The sequence below is a fragment of the Balearica regulorum genome, chromosome 1, assembly GCF_011004875.1.
Source record: "Balearica regulorum gibbericeps isolate bBalReg1 chromosome 1, bBalReg1.pri, whole genome shotgun sequence".
Lineage (NCBI taxonomy): Eukaryota > Metazoa > Chordata > Aves > Gruiformes > Gruidae > Balearica > Balearica regulorum.
Window position 1 is genome coordinate 137,022,961 of NC_046184.1, and position 15,755 is coordinate 137,038,715.

The 15,755-nt window shown below is 45.2% G+C and overlaps 1 protein-coding gene across 2 annotated transcripts in view; it reads left to right on the forward strand.

Annotated features, from left to right (window-relative positions):
• ARHGAP6 (Rho GTPase activating protein 6) overlaps positions 1 to 15,755 on the forward strand; it is a 343,171-nt gene that overhangs the window by 160,930 nt on the left and 166,486 nt on the right. The window contains exon 1 of one of the 2 annotated variants that reach the window (XM_075776405.1): positions 13,905 to 14,213. The exons of the other annotated variant lie outside the window; for it this stretch is intronic. Within the exon in view, the coding sequence (XP_075632520.1) occupies positions 14,169 to 14,213 (45 nt within the window). The 5' untranslated portion in view covers positions 13,905 to 14,168. Of the gene's footprint in view, positions 1 to 13,904; positions 14,214 to 15,755 lie in introns of those variants that run through there. 2 annotated transcript variants of the gene reach the window in all.

Below are 15,755 nucleotides of genomic sequence, written 5' to 3' on the forward strand. Positions count from 1 at the left end.
TCACTTAATTTCCTTTGCTTTGTATACATCTCATATTATTTAATTACAACAATACCAATTTTGCCATAATGGTATTGCTCATTTAATAAGATTCAACTGAAAATAAATGTGACAGTTAAAACATGAAAAGAACTTGAGTCAGCTAAAAAAGCCTCGAAGCTCAGACCTTAAAGGATTGGTAGGTTCTAATGGAGATTTATTTCTTATATCTATTTACAAAATTTAGTCTGATTTTTTAAAACTGAGGGAGGGGAACATCTGAGTCTCCTTTCCCCCACTTAAAAAGTCCATAAAACTTTGTTAAGAAAATAAACAGAAAAGGCTCCGAGTAACACACGAGCTCCCGAGGAATGCTGGGGTCCAGCTGCAGCCGAGGCTGAGGGACATCGGTGGCTCCAGTTGTTTGTTTGCTGCAGACATGGAGTGCTATCGTCCCTTCTGCTGAGAGTCTCCCCTCATTTGTTTTAATTGGATTCCCACCAAAAATGGTAAAGTGTAGGTCTGTGTGTCATGACAGCCCTTGAGCAGCAGAACTGCCCACATTTTTCTTAGCCTCCGTCAAGTGGGCACCATGGTTTGTGCTCCGGTACCTCCTGCAGCATTTGTTGTGCTGCACCTGTGGGGGCATTACACACTTCACAATGCAAAGTGAAACACTCTGCTCGTTGGATGGTATTTCAGAGGTGAATCCAGAGGAACTGATCAAAGGTCACGACAGAGGGACAGAGGGGGCAATATGGAAGGTTTTCTTGTGTGAGGTTCTGCCATGGCTTTCCATGCAGTTGAAATAATATGCCTGAGAGATGTCTTTTCCATCTGAGACCTTTAGCTGGACCTGAGATCATCTTGGAGGCAACAGATAGAGCTTTGAGAACCTGGAGGTGTGTAGCTTTCTCTGCCTGTAGTTCAGGAGCAGTTTTCCACAAGACAGCAGGAAGAATCCCATAGGTATAATTTCCAGGGGTCACAGCAAGATTCACCACACTGCCCTAAGGCTTTGTAAAGAATCATAGGGAAAAAAATAAAGTTAGACTTAGATTTAGACAAACATTTAAGCACGTACAGAGCTTTAAAAGTACGAACAGTCTTTGGACTACAACATACTTAAAGCTATGTGAGTAGTTAGCTGCTACCTTGAATCACAGCCATTGTCAGCAGCCCGTGATTAAATAAAGAGTAAGAGAGAGCACTTTGTATTGCACTTTGGATGTTTCACAGTGGTTTTGAATTAAAGTAACACAATACTGAGAGCATTCATTCACAATTCTGTAGGGTAACTACAGCAGTCTAAAAATCATCCCATTTATCAGAATAATCCAGATGGTAGACAGACATAACACAGGCATCATCTTCTGGATCCCTCTAGGCTGACAGAACAGGTCACCGCAACCATCTGTTCATCACTGTGCTGTGCTGGTAGGTCTCAGAGGTACCGACAGACCAGGATGTGTGACAGCCGGCTGCTTATGGTTCAAGCAAGAAATCAGTCAAATCTTCTCTGACTCTTGGTGTAAACCATTGAAGCTAGCCAAGATGTTTGTGCTTAAAATGAAGTTAAGGAGCAGTATATTTTTTTTTCTCTCTGTGGACCCAAGGGATCAGTAATTTCTGTTAGGACAGTGATGATTCACCCAGGGTCACAAGAGAACCTCTTGTGCTGGTACAGCTGGAAGCCTGAGGGAGCAGAGAAGCCTGTCACGGGCAGTTTTCAGCTATGACTTTGTTGTTTCGTGTCCATTGTTGGCGTGTTTATTTGTAGAACAACACCAAGGCCTGGGCACCAACAGCAGCAAAAACACTGCTGCCTGCCTTCTCACAAGTACCAACAAAGAGTGAAAACCTACCTTTTCCATCTCAGACAACCTGCCTGGGTCTCTCCTCACTTGAACATTGCTCTCCTTTTCTTTGGGGGTCTTTTGTGGGCTTGTAGCCAGTCTCTCCAGTCCTCGTGGGACAGTTCCTGTACCCCAATTTCATCGTATGGCCAGCAGTGAAGCTGTGCAGGCACAGGGACTGGTCTGCATCCTTGGCTGTGAGCAGAGCTAAGCCAACAGGGATTGCTCAGGCAACATCGCTGGGTCGGCTGGGTCCCCAGCTGCGTGTCCCATTTAGTGCTGTCCCAGAGAGGAGCAGTGGGAGCTCCTGGCAGTGTCTCTTTGTCTCTGTGAGCTGCTCCAACAGGCATGCCCCCTCGGGATTCACGGCTCTTGCTCCCACAAAGTTGACCATTTCCAGCTAATGATCAAGAAGTTTGATCATCCCTGTTGTACTGCCATATCCATTTCTCCATTCTTTATTTGCCAACACTATCTTTTCTCATATCCTCTGTCATAGAAAGATTTCTTTTTTTCCATTTATGGGACGACACCTTTAGTTTGTTGTAAAGTGTAGCAAATGTAGTAACAAACCTTTACCTGTAGTGAGTATACTGTATCATAATTTTGTGGGAAAACCTGAATTGCTTTGCAAATTTCAGCTTAGATACCAATGGTGGATGGAGAGATGTTATTGATGAACTGGAGGAGGGTCATTTTCCCATCTCGCTGCCAGGCGCACGTATACCTAAAGGGGAAGCTACAGACCCTTTGATGCCTGACTTTGATATCTGTCTTTGCGCACTTTAGTCTGAGTTTTATGAGTAAACTTTTACATAACATTTCATTGAAAGATCATAATTAGACATCTTAAGTAAGAGATACTGCTTGGGCTATCAGTTTTACAAATTACAGCTTTAAGTACACTAAAAATTGTGGAACACTGTTATTACAGACAGAGTGGTATCTTATATAAAGATGGTCATCTTATAGATGGTCATAGCAATTTTGAATGGAAAACAAAATAAAAGATATCCATTTGATCCCTGTAATCGCATCTACATCAAGACTTCAGCTACATGAGTAAAAACTTACACTTCCAAACTGATTTTGCAATACAGGTCCAACTTTCTGTGAGAGTTGAGTTAGAGTAGACATATAGGAAGGGGAAGGCATGAGGGCCACTGGTTGTTAAGAAGGAGAAGGAAATTCCTGAAACCCCTGTTTCCTTTCCTCCAGCTGTGCCATCTAGCTGTTTCTAGCTTGGAGACCAGAGCAGCAGACCATGAAGCAGAGTGGTAAAAGAAATGAAAGAGTTAAAGTGAGTTTGAGAGAAGCAAGGGCAGTGTAGATCTGTGGAAGGAAAATACTTCCCAAAATGGATCAAAAATAACAAATACAAAATGTACTGAATGAACTTTTGTTTTTGCTTAAGATTAACTTAAATTTTTAGAAGAGAAAAAAAACCCCTTTCTCTAAACAACACGAACCCTGTGTATATTTACCTGAGGCTTATAGAAATAGCTCATATGACGAGTCTGGCTCCATAAACTCCACCTAAGAAGCCTGGATCAGCAAAATTCAATCTGGAAGCTGTCTATAAATTTATGAAACCTGTCTGAGGTTTCTAAGTTAACTAATAAAGTCATCTTTTGTTTTTAAAAAGATATAACAGTTTTATAACTTAATACTGAAGCCCATGGAAATGGATTTTCAGCATTCAGTGCTGTAGCTAACTCTTAATTCTACTGATTAAGAAATGCTAATTCAAGAGCGGACACATAAAGTGAGGGCTATTTGTAAATATGTTTAATTATTTTTTGATATCTTTTTGTCTTTTTACTCACTGGAGACTTTCAGCAGTTTCATGCTTCAAATAAATCTTAAGGAAGAAGTTAAAGCAAGCAGTCAGCTGCTCTAGGGCCGATCAAATAGTGCTTTTCTGCATGTTTTACTAACAGATGAACAAGCGATCCCATTTATAGAGCATACTACATGTTGACAGAGCGCATTACTTCATTTAGCCGTATTGGCAATTTGAGATCTTAACAAAACAATGCTGAGGTCGCTCTCATTCTGTACTGCCATCCTTGGAATGCGGCTTGGGTTTTCATTAACTCTGTCGCTACGAGGTACCGCAGACGGAGGCAGATTTTATAGGGGGGGCAGTAATAAACATTAGAGAGCAGAAAGTTGTAAACGGCTTAAATTCTTTGTCCCGTGCAGACGAATTCTTTTGCCTTAACGCGCTCTGGTGTTCTCAGCATCTTGCGGGTACTTGGTCTAATTGGAGGTGAATGGGTGGATAGCTCGCACGGGCTTTGATACCTCCCAGCTGTTGTGTGGGGAGAAGTGGTCTCAAACTTCTGCAGCCAGTGAATATAAGCTTCCATATAAACAGTAAAAGTTTGGAGATTTAGCCCGGCGCTTGGCTCGCAGCACTCTGGCTCTGCTGAGGAGCACAATCGTCGCGTACAGGACCACTTCCAAGATTTCCCCTCAACTTTGCAGTCAAGGGAGAAGGATGAAAAGGGGGGAAAAAGATCACGGCTGTGCTTCACTGCTGCATTATTCCTGCTTTCCCCTACACTGGCTTCATTGAAATCACCGGTATTATCAAGCTAGAGTAAAACTGTGGTGAAGCTTTCCAAGGCCTTTTCTGTACGTACATTTTTGTGAGTCTTACCAGGACAGTTAGAGCAATACAAGTCACTTGAGAAGAATTTAACTACAAAGGAACTGGGCATCCTCATTGCAGAAGGGGAGCAAGCTCACGAGGGATTCTTCAGGAATGGCTGCAGTGCTTTCAATTCATGGCTTACCTTTTCCCAAAACAATTGCCTGAGAATAGGCCAGCATTTGTATACAACCTGGCCTTTCCCAAGCTATTTTGCCCAGGGGGATCTTCCCCTCCCAGATTAGCAGTAGTGTCATTGCTCAGCGCTGAGGCTATACCACCTCTGAATCCAGGAGGCTATGGGCTGTGCCCTGCCTTCACCTTGCTACACCCCTGCAAAGGGAGTAGCCCCAGTTTGGGATACACTGAAATGACTTCATCAAAGCTACGAGGGATTCAGTATACTTAAGTCAGTAAAGGATCTTGCAGTTTAGAACAATACAGCTCTGCAAGCAGAGAAACTGTGCTTGGACGACGGTGCATGTCTTATATGAATCGTGGTTTCATGTTCCTGTTGCTTTTTTAAAATCACTTTCTCAACAGTGCTTGCACTCAGGGCTCCAGTTTCCAGGTAACAGGGAGCACCAGCCGCCCAAGCGCTGGGTGATTTAGCCTTTCACTGAATGCAACTGGAAGCAGTTGCGAGCACGAACATCATAACCCTTCAGTTAAATGTGGCTCTTTTGGCCTGAGGACTAATTTGTGAGAGTGAGATGGCATCTTTATGGCACAGCCATCACATCTGGTGCAACTGTCGTCACGACTGCTGCAGGAGAGAACAAAAGTGCAATAAATACACCTTTCGCTGTATGTTTACTGGGCTGTGCTTTCAGCAATGTGCACTGCTGAGTACCGAGTCAGTCCATGAATCCTCTCAGGTAAGGTAGTCATCCATTTTGCCTGGACATACAAGGCAGGCCTTCTTGCAAATCCCTTCCCCAAGCTCCAACCTGTGTGCATTTTCGTTTATATTTTGGGAACGTGTGAGGGTTGAAACAGGCTGTGTCTGCAATGTCAGCTTCCACAGGTGGGCACACAAAGTCAGCATTCTCAGTTGGGTCTGGAAATGTATTCAGCAGATCAAATGTGCTGCCTGCCTTAGACTGCCATGTCCCAAACTCTTTCGACTCTGTTGTCTCTGTAGAGTAGGTCTTCAGTGTCTACAATGGGGACCAAACCACCTAACTCATGCACAGGGACTGACATGTAGCTATCTGAATCTGAAGGTGAATCCCACCTGGAACACTTGGACATGGTCATTATTTTTCTCTTTTTGTTCCCCCCCCCGCCCCCACTACCTACTTTACGATATTTACAGGCTTAGGGTAAGAGTCATTCAGGGTGTTTAAGACTCTGCATTTCCCCATCTCTCCTTTGAGTGCCGAAGTCAGTTCCCTCATATTCTCTCTCACTTGTCACGACTTATGCCCGAATCATTAGGTGATGGAAGTTTCTTACTAGAAAGCAAGCCTACTTTGATGCTTCTGCAGCCTCGAGGTGAAAACAACGATGGACTTATAGCCAGGGAAAATGATGCTCAAATAGAAATCATTACCACTCAAAGTCCTCAGAACTCCATACAGTGAAATTGTAACCACACACTGAAACTGTAACCATACCTGTTCTTCAGAGCAAAAATGGACCGTGACCGTAAAATTGCTAGAGCACACTGTAAAAACACTCCTTGCTAACTCAGTGGACAGTCATATATACAAGTTTAAAATACCTCATGAGGAGCTCATAGTGTGAGGTTGTTGCATGTGATTCCATTTTATAACTGCAAAAGAAGAGACGTTTCAAAAGCCATTAATCACAGTAATGGGCAGAAATTTGCTGCAGTGGAAAAAGGCAATTTTCTGGCCTTCAAATATTTCATTTGCAACTCCTTGAATCCACTTCTAATCAAGCCAAGAAAACTATCCCTGGGTTACAGGCAGGCTGCATGGAGACTCTGGGTTTACTTACGACTGTGAGAAAATCCTCCTGGGCTGTGCCGCAGCCCAAGCCCTGGGACTGACTCAGAGTGTGTATCTTTGGCTAAGTCCATCCAGTGATTAAGACCAAGATCCAGTGATCCTGAAAATTCAGGCTTCCCATTTCTAATGCCAGGCTGCCTGGCGTAAGTGCTCTACAGCGGGCTCCCGGCTGTCGGGCAGGCTGCCTGCCAGGGCTTGGCACCACTGGAGATGGCACGGACACACAGCTTGCCAGTGCCAAGACCTCAGGGCATCACAGGACTGTGGCAAATCCTAATTCCATAGTAATTCCCAGGCTGGCTTTCTGGCTTCCCAGGCTTGCTGCCCTGGAGCTGAGATGTACCGGGATGCCACCCAGGGACTGTCACTCCCAGGGCAGTTTGCACAAGCGCTTCCCCAGGGCTCAGAGGAAAAGGGAATTTTTGTCGGGCTCATTGCTAAGAGCAACAGTGGTAGTACTCAAGCAGACTGCTTCATGACTTGTCTTTTTCTGGCTCAGAAGAAGTACAAGAACTTACGGTTCACAAGAAGTTTTAAAACGTTGGCTTCAGACTCAATCGGATGAAAGTCAAATTTTGAAAAGCAAAGTTCCTTCTCAACTGGAACACTAGCTTTTCAACTAGCTCCAGTGAAGGCTATGAATAATAATACCCTAACTCAATTTACAGTTGAATTCCAGAACAGAAGAACACAAGGTCCGTCTGCTTACACGATTCCAAAGTTACTGACAACTACAAAAACATGATGTTTGTAACCGCTTCAGATATAGCCTGAAACCTATTAAACAATGACTTCATTTGAAGAGGTTTGTTACCATCATGAATATTATTATTGTTGTTGGTCACAAGAAGCTTGGTCTTGTTCCAGTCTTGAAATAATTACTTTTACACTGCAAAGCTGGTTTATGAATTACAACATTAAATCAAAATGTACAGTAGTCACCTTACTTCTTGGGAGGTTTTATTGTGTAGTTATTACTCTGCACACTAAATGGATTTTAACAATCCCATACTATCCATGAAACAATTTTGAATAAACTTTAGGTTTGTGAAAGAACCCTTCCCCCCTCCTAAAGTCAAATATCCAGACGGTAAATTGAGATAGAAGCCTATGCTTCTATCCGTTGTTGATAAGCACTCCTCCTTCTAGTCAGAGCAAGCAAATCATGCATCTGTAGCCAATTTGTTTCAAGTTAGTGGAGTTTTTTTATTTTTCTTATATAGCTGCAATTTCTGTAAAAGTCATATGTAATGAAAGAAAATTGTGCTTTTCTCCCTCTCCAGTTCTCGGAAGACATTTTAGGGAGGAGGATAATTGCTAGTGAGAGCTCAGCCCAGTAATGCAGTTTACAGTGAACGTGAGTTGCAAGGAGATAAACAAGGAAGGAAATACATGGCGATCTACCCACTTTCAGGAACTAGAAAAATCTTCCAGTGAATTGTTGTTTTCCCAGATGTGTATCATTTACAGAGATGAGACTTCACTGAGATTTTTGGTTTGTATGCTTAAGCCCCTTAAGGTGTTTTGAAACTCTAAACTTGGGAGTTACGTTTGCTTCCATTTTTTTTGTTCATCTTTTTTCCTCCCTTTATTTTTTTCACCTCATTCCTGTCTGCCTTTTTAGCTTGTTCCATCAGCAAGGAAAACCAAATATTTAAAAAACCCCAAACATAATTAAGCCTGAAACTGTCGTTTACCTACACAGGAAGCAGTGAGTGGTCCCATTTATTTAAAGTGCGCCCTTTGAGGAGAGAAAAAGATGGCAGGATAACTGTTGGTTTCTTCTGCAACTTTAAAACCCAAGTCAATTCTAGTGACCTACAGGGTAAATGCTAATTTTTATTGAAAAACTATTTTATGCTATGTGATAGGGTCATATTTTTGATTTCCAAGTTAGCGGTCTGGAGTTTTAGTTTAAAGATATTCTAGCGAATTTTCAGTGATGCTGGAGATAGAGACCAATGTGCGAACATAAAGAATGAAGTAATTTAGCATTCTAAAATGCACGTCTTTTAGATTAAATTTCTTTGCCAAGCTCCTTATAAGTGACAGTGCAGTAACAGTAATGTGCACAATCACATACAGAACATCACAGAGTGGCCTATAAATTAAACAGCGTAGTGATTTATTGGATGAAAAAAATGAGGAATCTGGTAACTAGCCTTAAATACCTGAGTGAAATTCTGGTGTCACAGCAGTGCTAACACACTCCTGGATGCGTGCTAATGCACTTTCATCAGGGAAAAAATTTTGCTTGTGATTTCTCCATGAGTTGTCTGTTCCTTATGCCACGTGCTCACCAGAAGAGCTTGTTCTGGCCCCAGGGCACGTTGTCTTGAGTCTCACCTTCCCCTGGGGCTACTCTTGCATTGCTGCTGCTCCATCCCAAGTGGTGCTGGCTCAGGCAGCAGCAGCTCCGGCTGGCCACAGGCGGAGGGCATGGGGAAGGGTGGAGGGGAAGGTCCTCCTCTAGACAGTTTACAAGTTCGAGTTAGTAATCTGGAGTCCGGTTTCCTCTCTTGGGCTTCGCAGAGTTGGACAGTGCGGGAGTGTTACGTGGGTGTGCAGCAGGGTGCAGTTCCTCTCAGCTCGCACCACCTGGTGCAAGCACAAGATGGGTGTTTGTGTTTGGGGAACACAGGCTGCTTTGTATCTGCTCCCGAGGAATAAAGCGCTAGCTTCCTCTCCGCCAGTATGAGTAACTCTTGGGCAACTGCTCCTTGAGACCTGTAACACTGCCATGCTCTTGTGGTGCATTAGATCTCGTATAAAGGGGTTTCAGACATCTAGGAAATTACAGTGATCGAGTTCTTTTTAAACAGGATTTCTTTTGTCTAAGAAGATTTGTGTCACTGTTGTGGAAAAGCATTTCCACAAGTGAGTCGGCACTTCGTTCTTCGTGGGCATTAACTACTATTTTCCTTAGTTCTGTTACAAGCTGGTGAGAAACTATCAACATATTTTGATAGGTAGCAAATAAATACTTCTTAAAAAAAAGTTAGTTCTGAACAAAGGATTTTTGCAGTGTGTTATCCCTAAATTCTGATTCCTTAGTTTCTAGGTTTTGTTTGTAGAGCTTCATGCATTTGATTTACTTGTCTGTCATCTTTTCTCTCTCTTCTTTTTGGGAAGTAGACTTAAACTGTAACTTGTAATGACCGAATGAACATTTATTTGGCCAGGATAAGAAAAGTGCTAATTCCCCGAGGAAGAAGTGTGCTGCCAGTATCACTCTTGGCCCTGGCTCAGCAGCCACAGAGGCAAGTCTTTTCCAGATTTGGAGTTAGCGCTCTGCGGAAACTGCATTCGTGGGCTGTTAGAAAGGTCAAACAAAACAAGACCCTCGTGCTTGCTTGAAGCTTTTTCGCCTGAAGATGTCGACTGTTTTTTCACCTGATAAGTACAGTAGCCCCTGCTTTCCAGAATGAAAAGAATCAAGACACTGAAACTGTTAAGGACTTTTCAAAGTGAGCTTTAAAAGCTGATCCCATGGCTCGGCTCCCAGGTGGGCTTCCTCTCACTTAACGGCTGATGCCCGAAGGGCAGCTGTCTGAACTAATTGGCATGGACTCCCAGTGGAGTGATGTAGGCACTTCAATTTATGTCATCTATTTTAGATGTCGACTGGGAATGACATAAATTGTCCACCAGATGTGTCTGTTCCTTCCCATGATCTAGGGGAGCCTACGGTGATAAGCCAAGATGGAGATTGTAGATGTTTACTTTTAGGTGAGACAAATCCATTACTGTCGGAAGGACCAAGCTGGCTTCCCTCCCATAACAGGGTGGATTTGGAAATTTTTTCCTACCTCATCCGATGTGACATCAGACAGCTTGAGTCACTAGTTCCGGGAGTTGTGGCAGAGAAGTAGAGAAGTAACTTCTCCCCAACTTCATAATTGTGTGCTGTTTGCAAGTGTATAGCTAGTTTCCTTTGTTTAAGAGCAATTACTCTTGAGAAAGCACTCAGTTCATGGACTAATACTGGAAAAACAAAACCTGGCTTCATTAATGATCAGCACAGTAAAATTCAATTACCTACTCATTTCCCAGCTGCTGTGTTGGAAGCAACTAAATTTCAGCTGAAATGTTGTTCGTTGTTCTTCGCTGTTGTCAACAACAAATGATAAATAGGAGAAGAGTGAAGGTTTTATTTTAATCTACATTTGCAGGTGTAAAGCATACATTACAGCCTCTCAAAGCAGTATAAGGAACAACCACAACAGGAATCTTGGAAAGCATTAAAAAAAATGCAAGGAAGCAGTACCTCATACAATAGACATGATTTAAACTTAATTACTGAAAAATTTCCAGTTTGTATTGTTTTTTTTCTTGATTGAGTAGCCTCGGAGTAAATGTGCAGGAAATGAACTGCTGTGCTTTGCATCACCTGTTAAGAGAAGCTGACCTGGAAGGTTTACGCTTCCCAAAGTGAGCTGCGTGCATTCCTCAGGTACCCGTTATCAGGTAAATAAAGAAGGAAGGAAATTTAGAAGGTATACCGAGGAGGAATCATAAATGAATGTGAATAAGGAAGGAATGTGAAAGGGGAAAAGGTAATCAGAACTGCCATGAAAGATCTGTATGTTAATCCTAGTTGCTAAGTGGCTTAAAAGAGGGATGGCTGATAGGAAGCAACTGAGTAGTACAGCTCCATCGGTTACTGCTCGTTGCGGACCAGGAGTGTGCTCCAAATCCAGTGCAATTTGAAGACAGGTAAGACTCTTTGGCCACCATAATATGAGTGAGCTTTCTAGTCACAGTCACAATAGCTTGCTTTGAAAATCCAGAAAGCTTTTGTTTTAAGGTCTGGCCTTTGAAAACACATTCTATAATTAGCAACTAGTTTTAAATTTTGTTACTAGGTACACAAAAATCTTGAACTGCACTATTAAATTTCTGATAGTTGCAGCTTACCAGATCGTTTCAGATTTTATAAATGAAAATACTTAAAAAATCTTTTTCTCCTGTTTTTTCTGTGAACAGAAAAAACGCACATCTAGTAAACTTGCATTTTTCTGGGTTGACACCCCCACTTCCAAACTGTTAGGTTTTTGCCCATAACTCTTTCCTTGCCATTGTGAAAAGTTCTACTACTTTCTGTGCTTGTGTATTCTTTATTTTCAATCTTAGCTGCACCAATATTGCAGCTATTGCACAGGTATCTCCATGCACGCTCTTCTTCTGCCCCCGGTACCCTGCTCCCAACGAGACAACGTCCCGGTTTCCTTTGTGCCAGCTCTGGCACTCATCTCCTCCCTCGGAGAGCTGATTCAGCCTGCTAAATGGGAAGAAAACTGCACGCTCCATTTGCTGTATTGGTTTGTGACAAGCAGGGAGGCAGAGGGAAGGGAGGTGGTGGTAGCGTGTGGCTGGGGGGGAGGGAGGGCGCGAAGAGGGTTCCAGGAGCTGGACTCCCCTTTCTGGTGGCAATGAATTGCTGGGTCAAACGAGTTCAACTTGCAAAACCTCACCTTCCCCTCTCCAGGGAATGCTCCCTCTGGGGCATTCCTCACCTTCCTGGCTTTATGGTTTTCTCCCTTTTCCCTTGCTTCCTCCAAGTTTTGCATCTTTCCCTTCGCGAGTCTTTTCCTTCTGTACCTTCTAGTTGGGGGTTTCTGAGCTCCTCCATACTATTCTTTTCACTTTGGGGTGTTTATTGAAATGTGCCCCTGCCCTCCCCATGTTTTAATCCTGATGTTTAGCATTTCCTTTTGCATTGACCATTGTCAGAAGATAGGGCTAAAAAGAATATGGTGATGCTATAGAGCTCAAGGGTGGAAATACCTCTCCCCATTCTTGTTCGCCTGCTTTCTGTTGTTTTCTGTGGTCAAATGCCATACCTGCAGAGCAGAGGGAAAACTACGTTTGGAGTCAGAGTGTATGATATATGCAGAGTTCTCAGGTTGAAACCATCTCCTTGAAATAAATAAAAAGCAGAACTTCACAAGGGAAAATCAGGCACTGAGATACTCTTTTTTTTTTTTTTTAAGTAACTTTTTTTCCTCTGCCTGCTTGGAGATCTTGCTGATTTGCAATGTTTGATATGTCAGGTTTCTTTCTGTTGGGTGCTGCTTTCCAATAGATGCCCTGCAACTGCTCAAAATCTACTCTGCCTCGTTTTCCAGGAAGGGAGTAGCACAGATTGTTCACCCGAGAGACAAAAATGGACTTTATGGGTAAATGCAGATACTGTATTCTTTGTCCATGCCAAGTTAACTGAAATTATCTCCCTGTCTATGGGAACTCTTAAAGATGATTTCCTCTGCAATAGGAATTAAGATCCATGCAAGATCCATAACTGGAAGGTCGTTGAGTACAGTACATCATCATCAGAGCACGTAAAAACTTTGGCTCAACTGATTCTCTTTCCAGCATGTATTTTGAGTTATTTATTTTACAAGTTGTTTCCCCCAAAACCCCTTTTCTTTTTTCCCCGGAAGAACTATGTTACCTTTGTTTATAGATAATGTAATGTGCTGGTAACACGTTTGCCTGGATTGTACGTCGGAAACAGTAAAACTCATTAATTTCATATATGTCATGCAGCACTAGAATAAGGCCACTTCCTCAGAGAACAACTGAGGGTAACTGGGGGAGTTACTGTGCCAACAAAGATTTATGAAAAGCATTGAAAAATGATTAAAAAGATGGAAGAGGGCTCAGGAAATCACCTAGCCTGGCCCTAGCCTCACTCTGCTGAGGTCATGCCTCACTGAGGGAGGTTTATCTATTTTAAAACACTTCCATTGATGGAGATGCCATAGTCTTCCCAGGCAAGTCACACAGAAGTCACTACTAATTATAACGCAGCAGAACGCAATTTTCCTTCAGAATTTGCTTCAGTTTGTGTAAATACACATTTGTAAAATAACGAATAGGCCATGAAACACCGTTTCATTTTTAAAAGCTTAAGTGTTCAAGAATCGTGAGCCACTGCCCCCAAATCACGTATTATAAAAATATGTATTAGAAAATTAGTTTTATTTGTTCTGCTCTCCTTAAACTTTAGGTCCTCCCTCGCAGGACCCGGGCCGCCTCGCCAAGCTCCAGGTGCTGCGAGGGGCCGGCGCGACTTGGTGGGATGCTTTGCCCTGGGGATGAGGGACGGGACCGCTGGAGCCGCCGCTCCCGGGGCCGTGGCTCAGCGCCTCCACGGGACACCTCGCCCGGCGGGCCGTGAGCCGGCGTCGGGACGGTCCCAGCCGGGCACGGAGCCCCCCGCCCCGGCGCCGCCCTGCCCCTTCCTCTTCTCCCCTCCCCTCAGCGCTCCGGGAGCCCCGTTCCGCGGCGGCGCTGCCTCCGCCACTACCGGCCCGCAGGTGCGGCAGGGCTGAGCGCCGCGGGGGGAAGCGGGCGGGCGAGAGACCGGCCCCGCCGCGGGGGGAGTCACCGGCGCTGGGCGGGAGGACTGAAACCGCCGCCCCTCCAGCGGCGCGGGGGAGCGCCGGCGCCTCTTCCTCCTGCTACCGCCCCGCTCCGCCGAGGGGCTGCCGGCTCCCGGGGTGGGGACAGCCGGGGGCGGGGTGGAGGCAAGTTGCGAGGAGGGGCGCCGGGAGACGGGGCAGGAGGCTGCCGGGCAGGAGGCTGCCGGGCCGGAGCCCCGCGCTGCCGCCTCCGCCGTCTGAGGGCAGAGCAGCGCCCAGCGCCGCTGCAGCCGCCGCCGTGTGGAGGGAGCGGCCCCTCCGCCCGCCCGCGCCCATGGGGGACTCGGTGTTCAGCGAGAAGCTGGCGCTGCGCTACGCGGTGAGGGCTGGGGCCGGCGGGGCGGGAAGGGGCCGCGGGGCTGCGTGGGACGGGGGTTCGGGCGGCGGGGTCGTGGGGGGACGCTGCGCCCACGTGTGCCGGGGGCTGTGTGCGTCCGTCCGTCCGTCTGTCCGTGTGCGCGGGGTGAGCAGCGGGTCTGGGGAAGGCTGGTGGCAATCCTGCCCCGCCGGGGACCCCCCCCCCCCGCCCAGCCGCGATGGGCACAGCCTCGGCGTGCATGGCGGGGCGCTGAGCTTCCCTCCGCTTTCCCGTGTGGGAGTTTGCACTTTGCAGGAGATGCTATGAAAATACCTATATATTTTTACAATCTCAATAAAAAAAGAGCGGGGTGAGATCCCAGCCGCGGGGAAGCTGGGCTGCAGCCCGCCCGAAGCGTGGGGGTGCAGCCGCTGCCCGGGGGGAGCAGAGGCGCCCCTGCCTGGGGAGCCGCGGTGGGGCCGGGGCCGGCTCCGCGTCCTGCGCTTGTCTCCGCTCGCAGCAGCGGCCCGAGGGGTGAACCCCCCGCGGCGGGAGCGCTCTCCGAAACTGGTTCCGGCACCGCTCCCGCTGCATTTGAGATAATAACACCATATTTAATTATTTCCTTCACTAGAGTTTGTGCTGTTGAGAAGCCACTTCCTTTCTACCGGCCTTATTAGGAGCATTTTCGCGGTTGCTCGGGCAGGAGAGAAAAAAAAAAAAAAAAAAAAAAGAAAAAAAGCCGCATAGAAACAACCAGCTGCCTCCTCTCCTGAAGTCATAAATAAATGCTAGCACGAGTAACAGCGTGCGAGGTCGGATGCTACTCTCGTTTACACTCGTGTAAATAATGAATAATTTTATTGCTGTTGATGAAGTTATGTGAGAATTTGTCAGTCAGAGCAGGTTTGCTTTTCTGGTCCTGGTGAGTAGTACGGCTGCTGGCACTGCACGGTGGGTTGATAGGTGTGTCACCTGTGGAGTGCACTGCAATGAGCTTTTCTCACTAGGTTCACTTTGATTCCTTCAGTATTAGCTGTTAAATTAAGTTTCTTTTTATGCCTTTTTAAAAAAAATATTCTGTGAACAGTTTAGAGTAGTTGTTGCTGGGTGGTTTTTTTTTGGGGGGGGGGTGGGGGTGGGGGTAACATCTGCCTTTGTAAATTCTTCCATACTCACTCACCTGCAGGTATTACTCAGTACATTCAGCTACTATAGTAACACTATAGCTTTAGAGGCAACGGCACATTGTCTGAAGCAGTCATATAGAAGCAAATAACTTTTGTGTATGAGTAGCGATAGTGATTTCTCTGGAAAACTAATTATCATGCATCAAATGAATTGGTATCTCTTTTTTTAATAGAGTAATTGCCCAGTTCATATTTATACACATAGGAGACCAGTCGTGTTACATGCTAGCTCCATGAAACTTTTATTACTTCCTCTGATTGTGCTTGTCAGTCTACCATTAACTACTGGTTACAAACACATTATTGTTTCTGTCAGTTGGGTATCAGTCCATTTTCTTGCCCGCAGCCAGCAGCAGATAGTGCATTAAGTTCA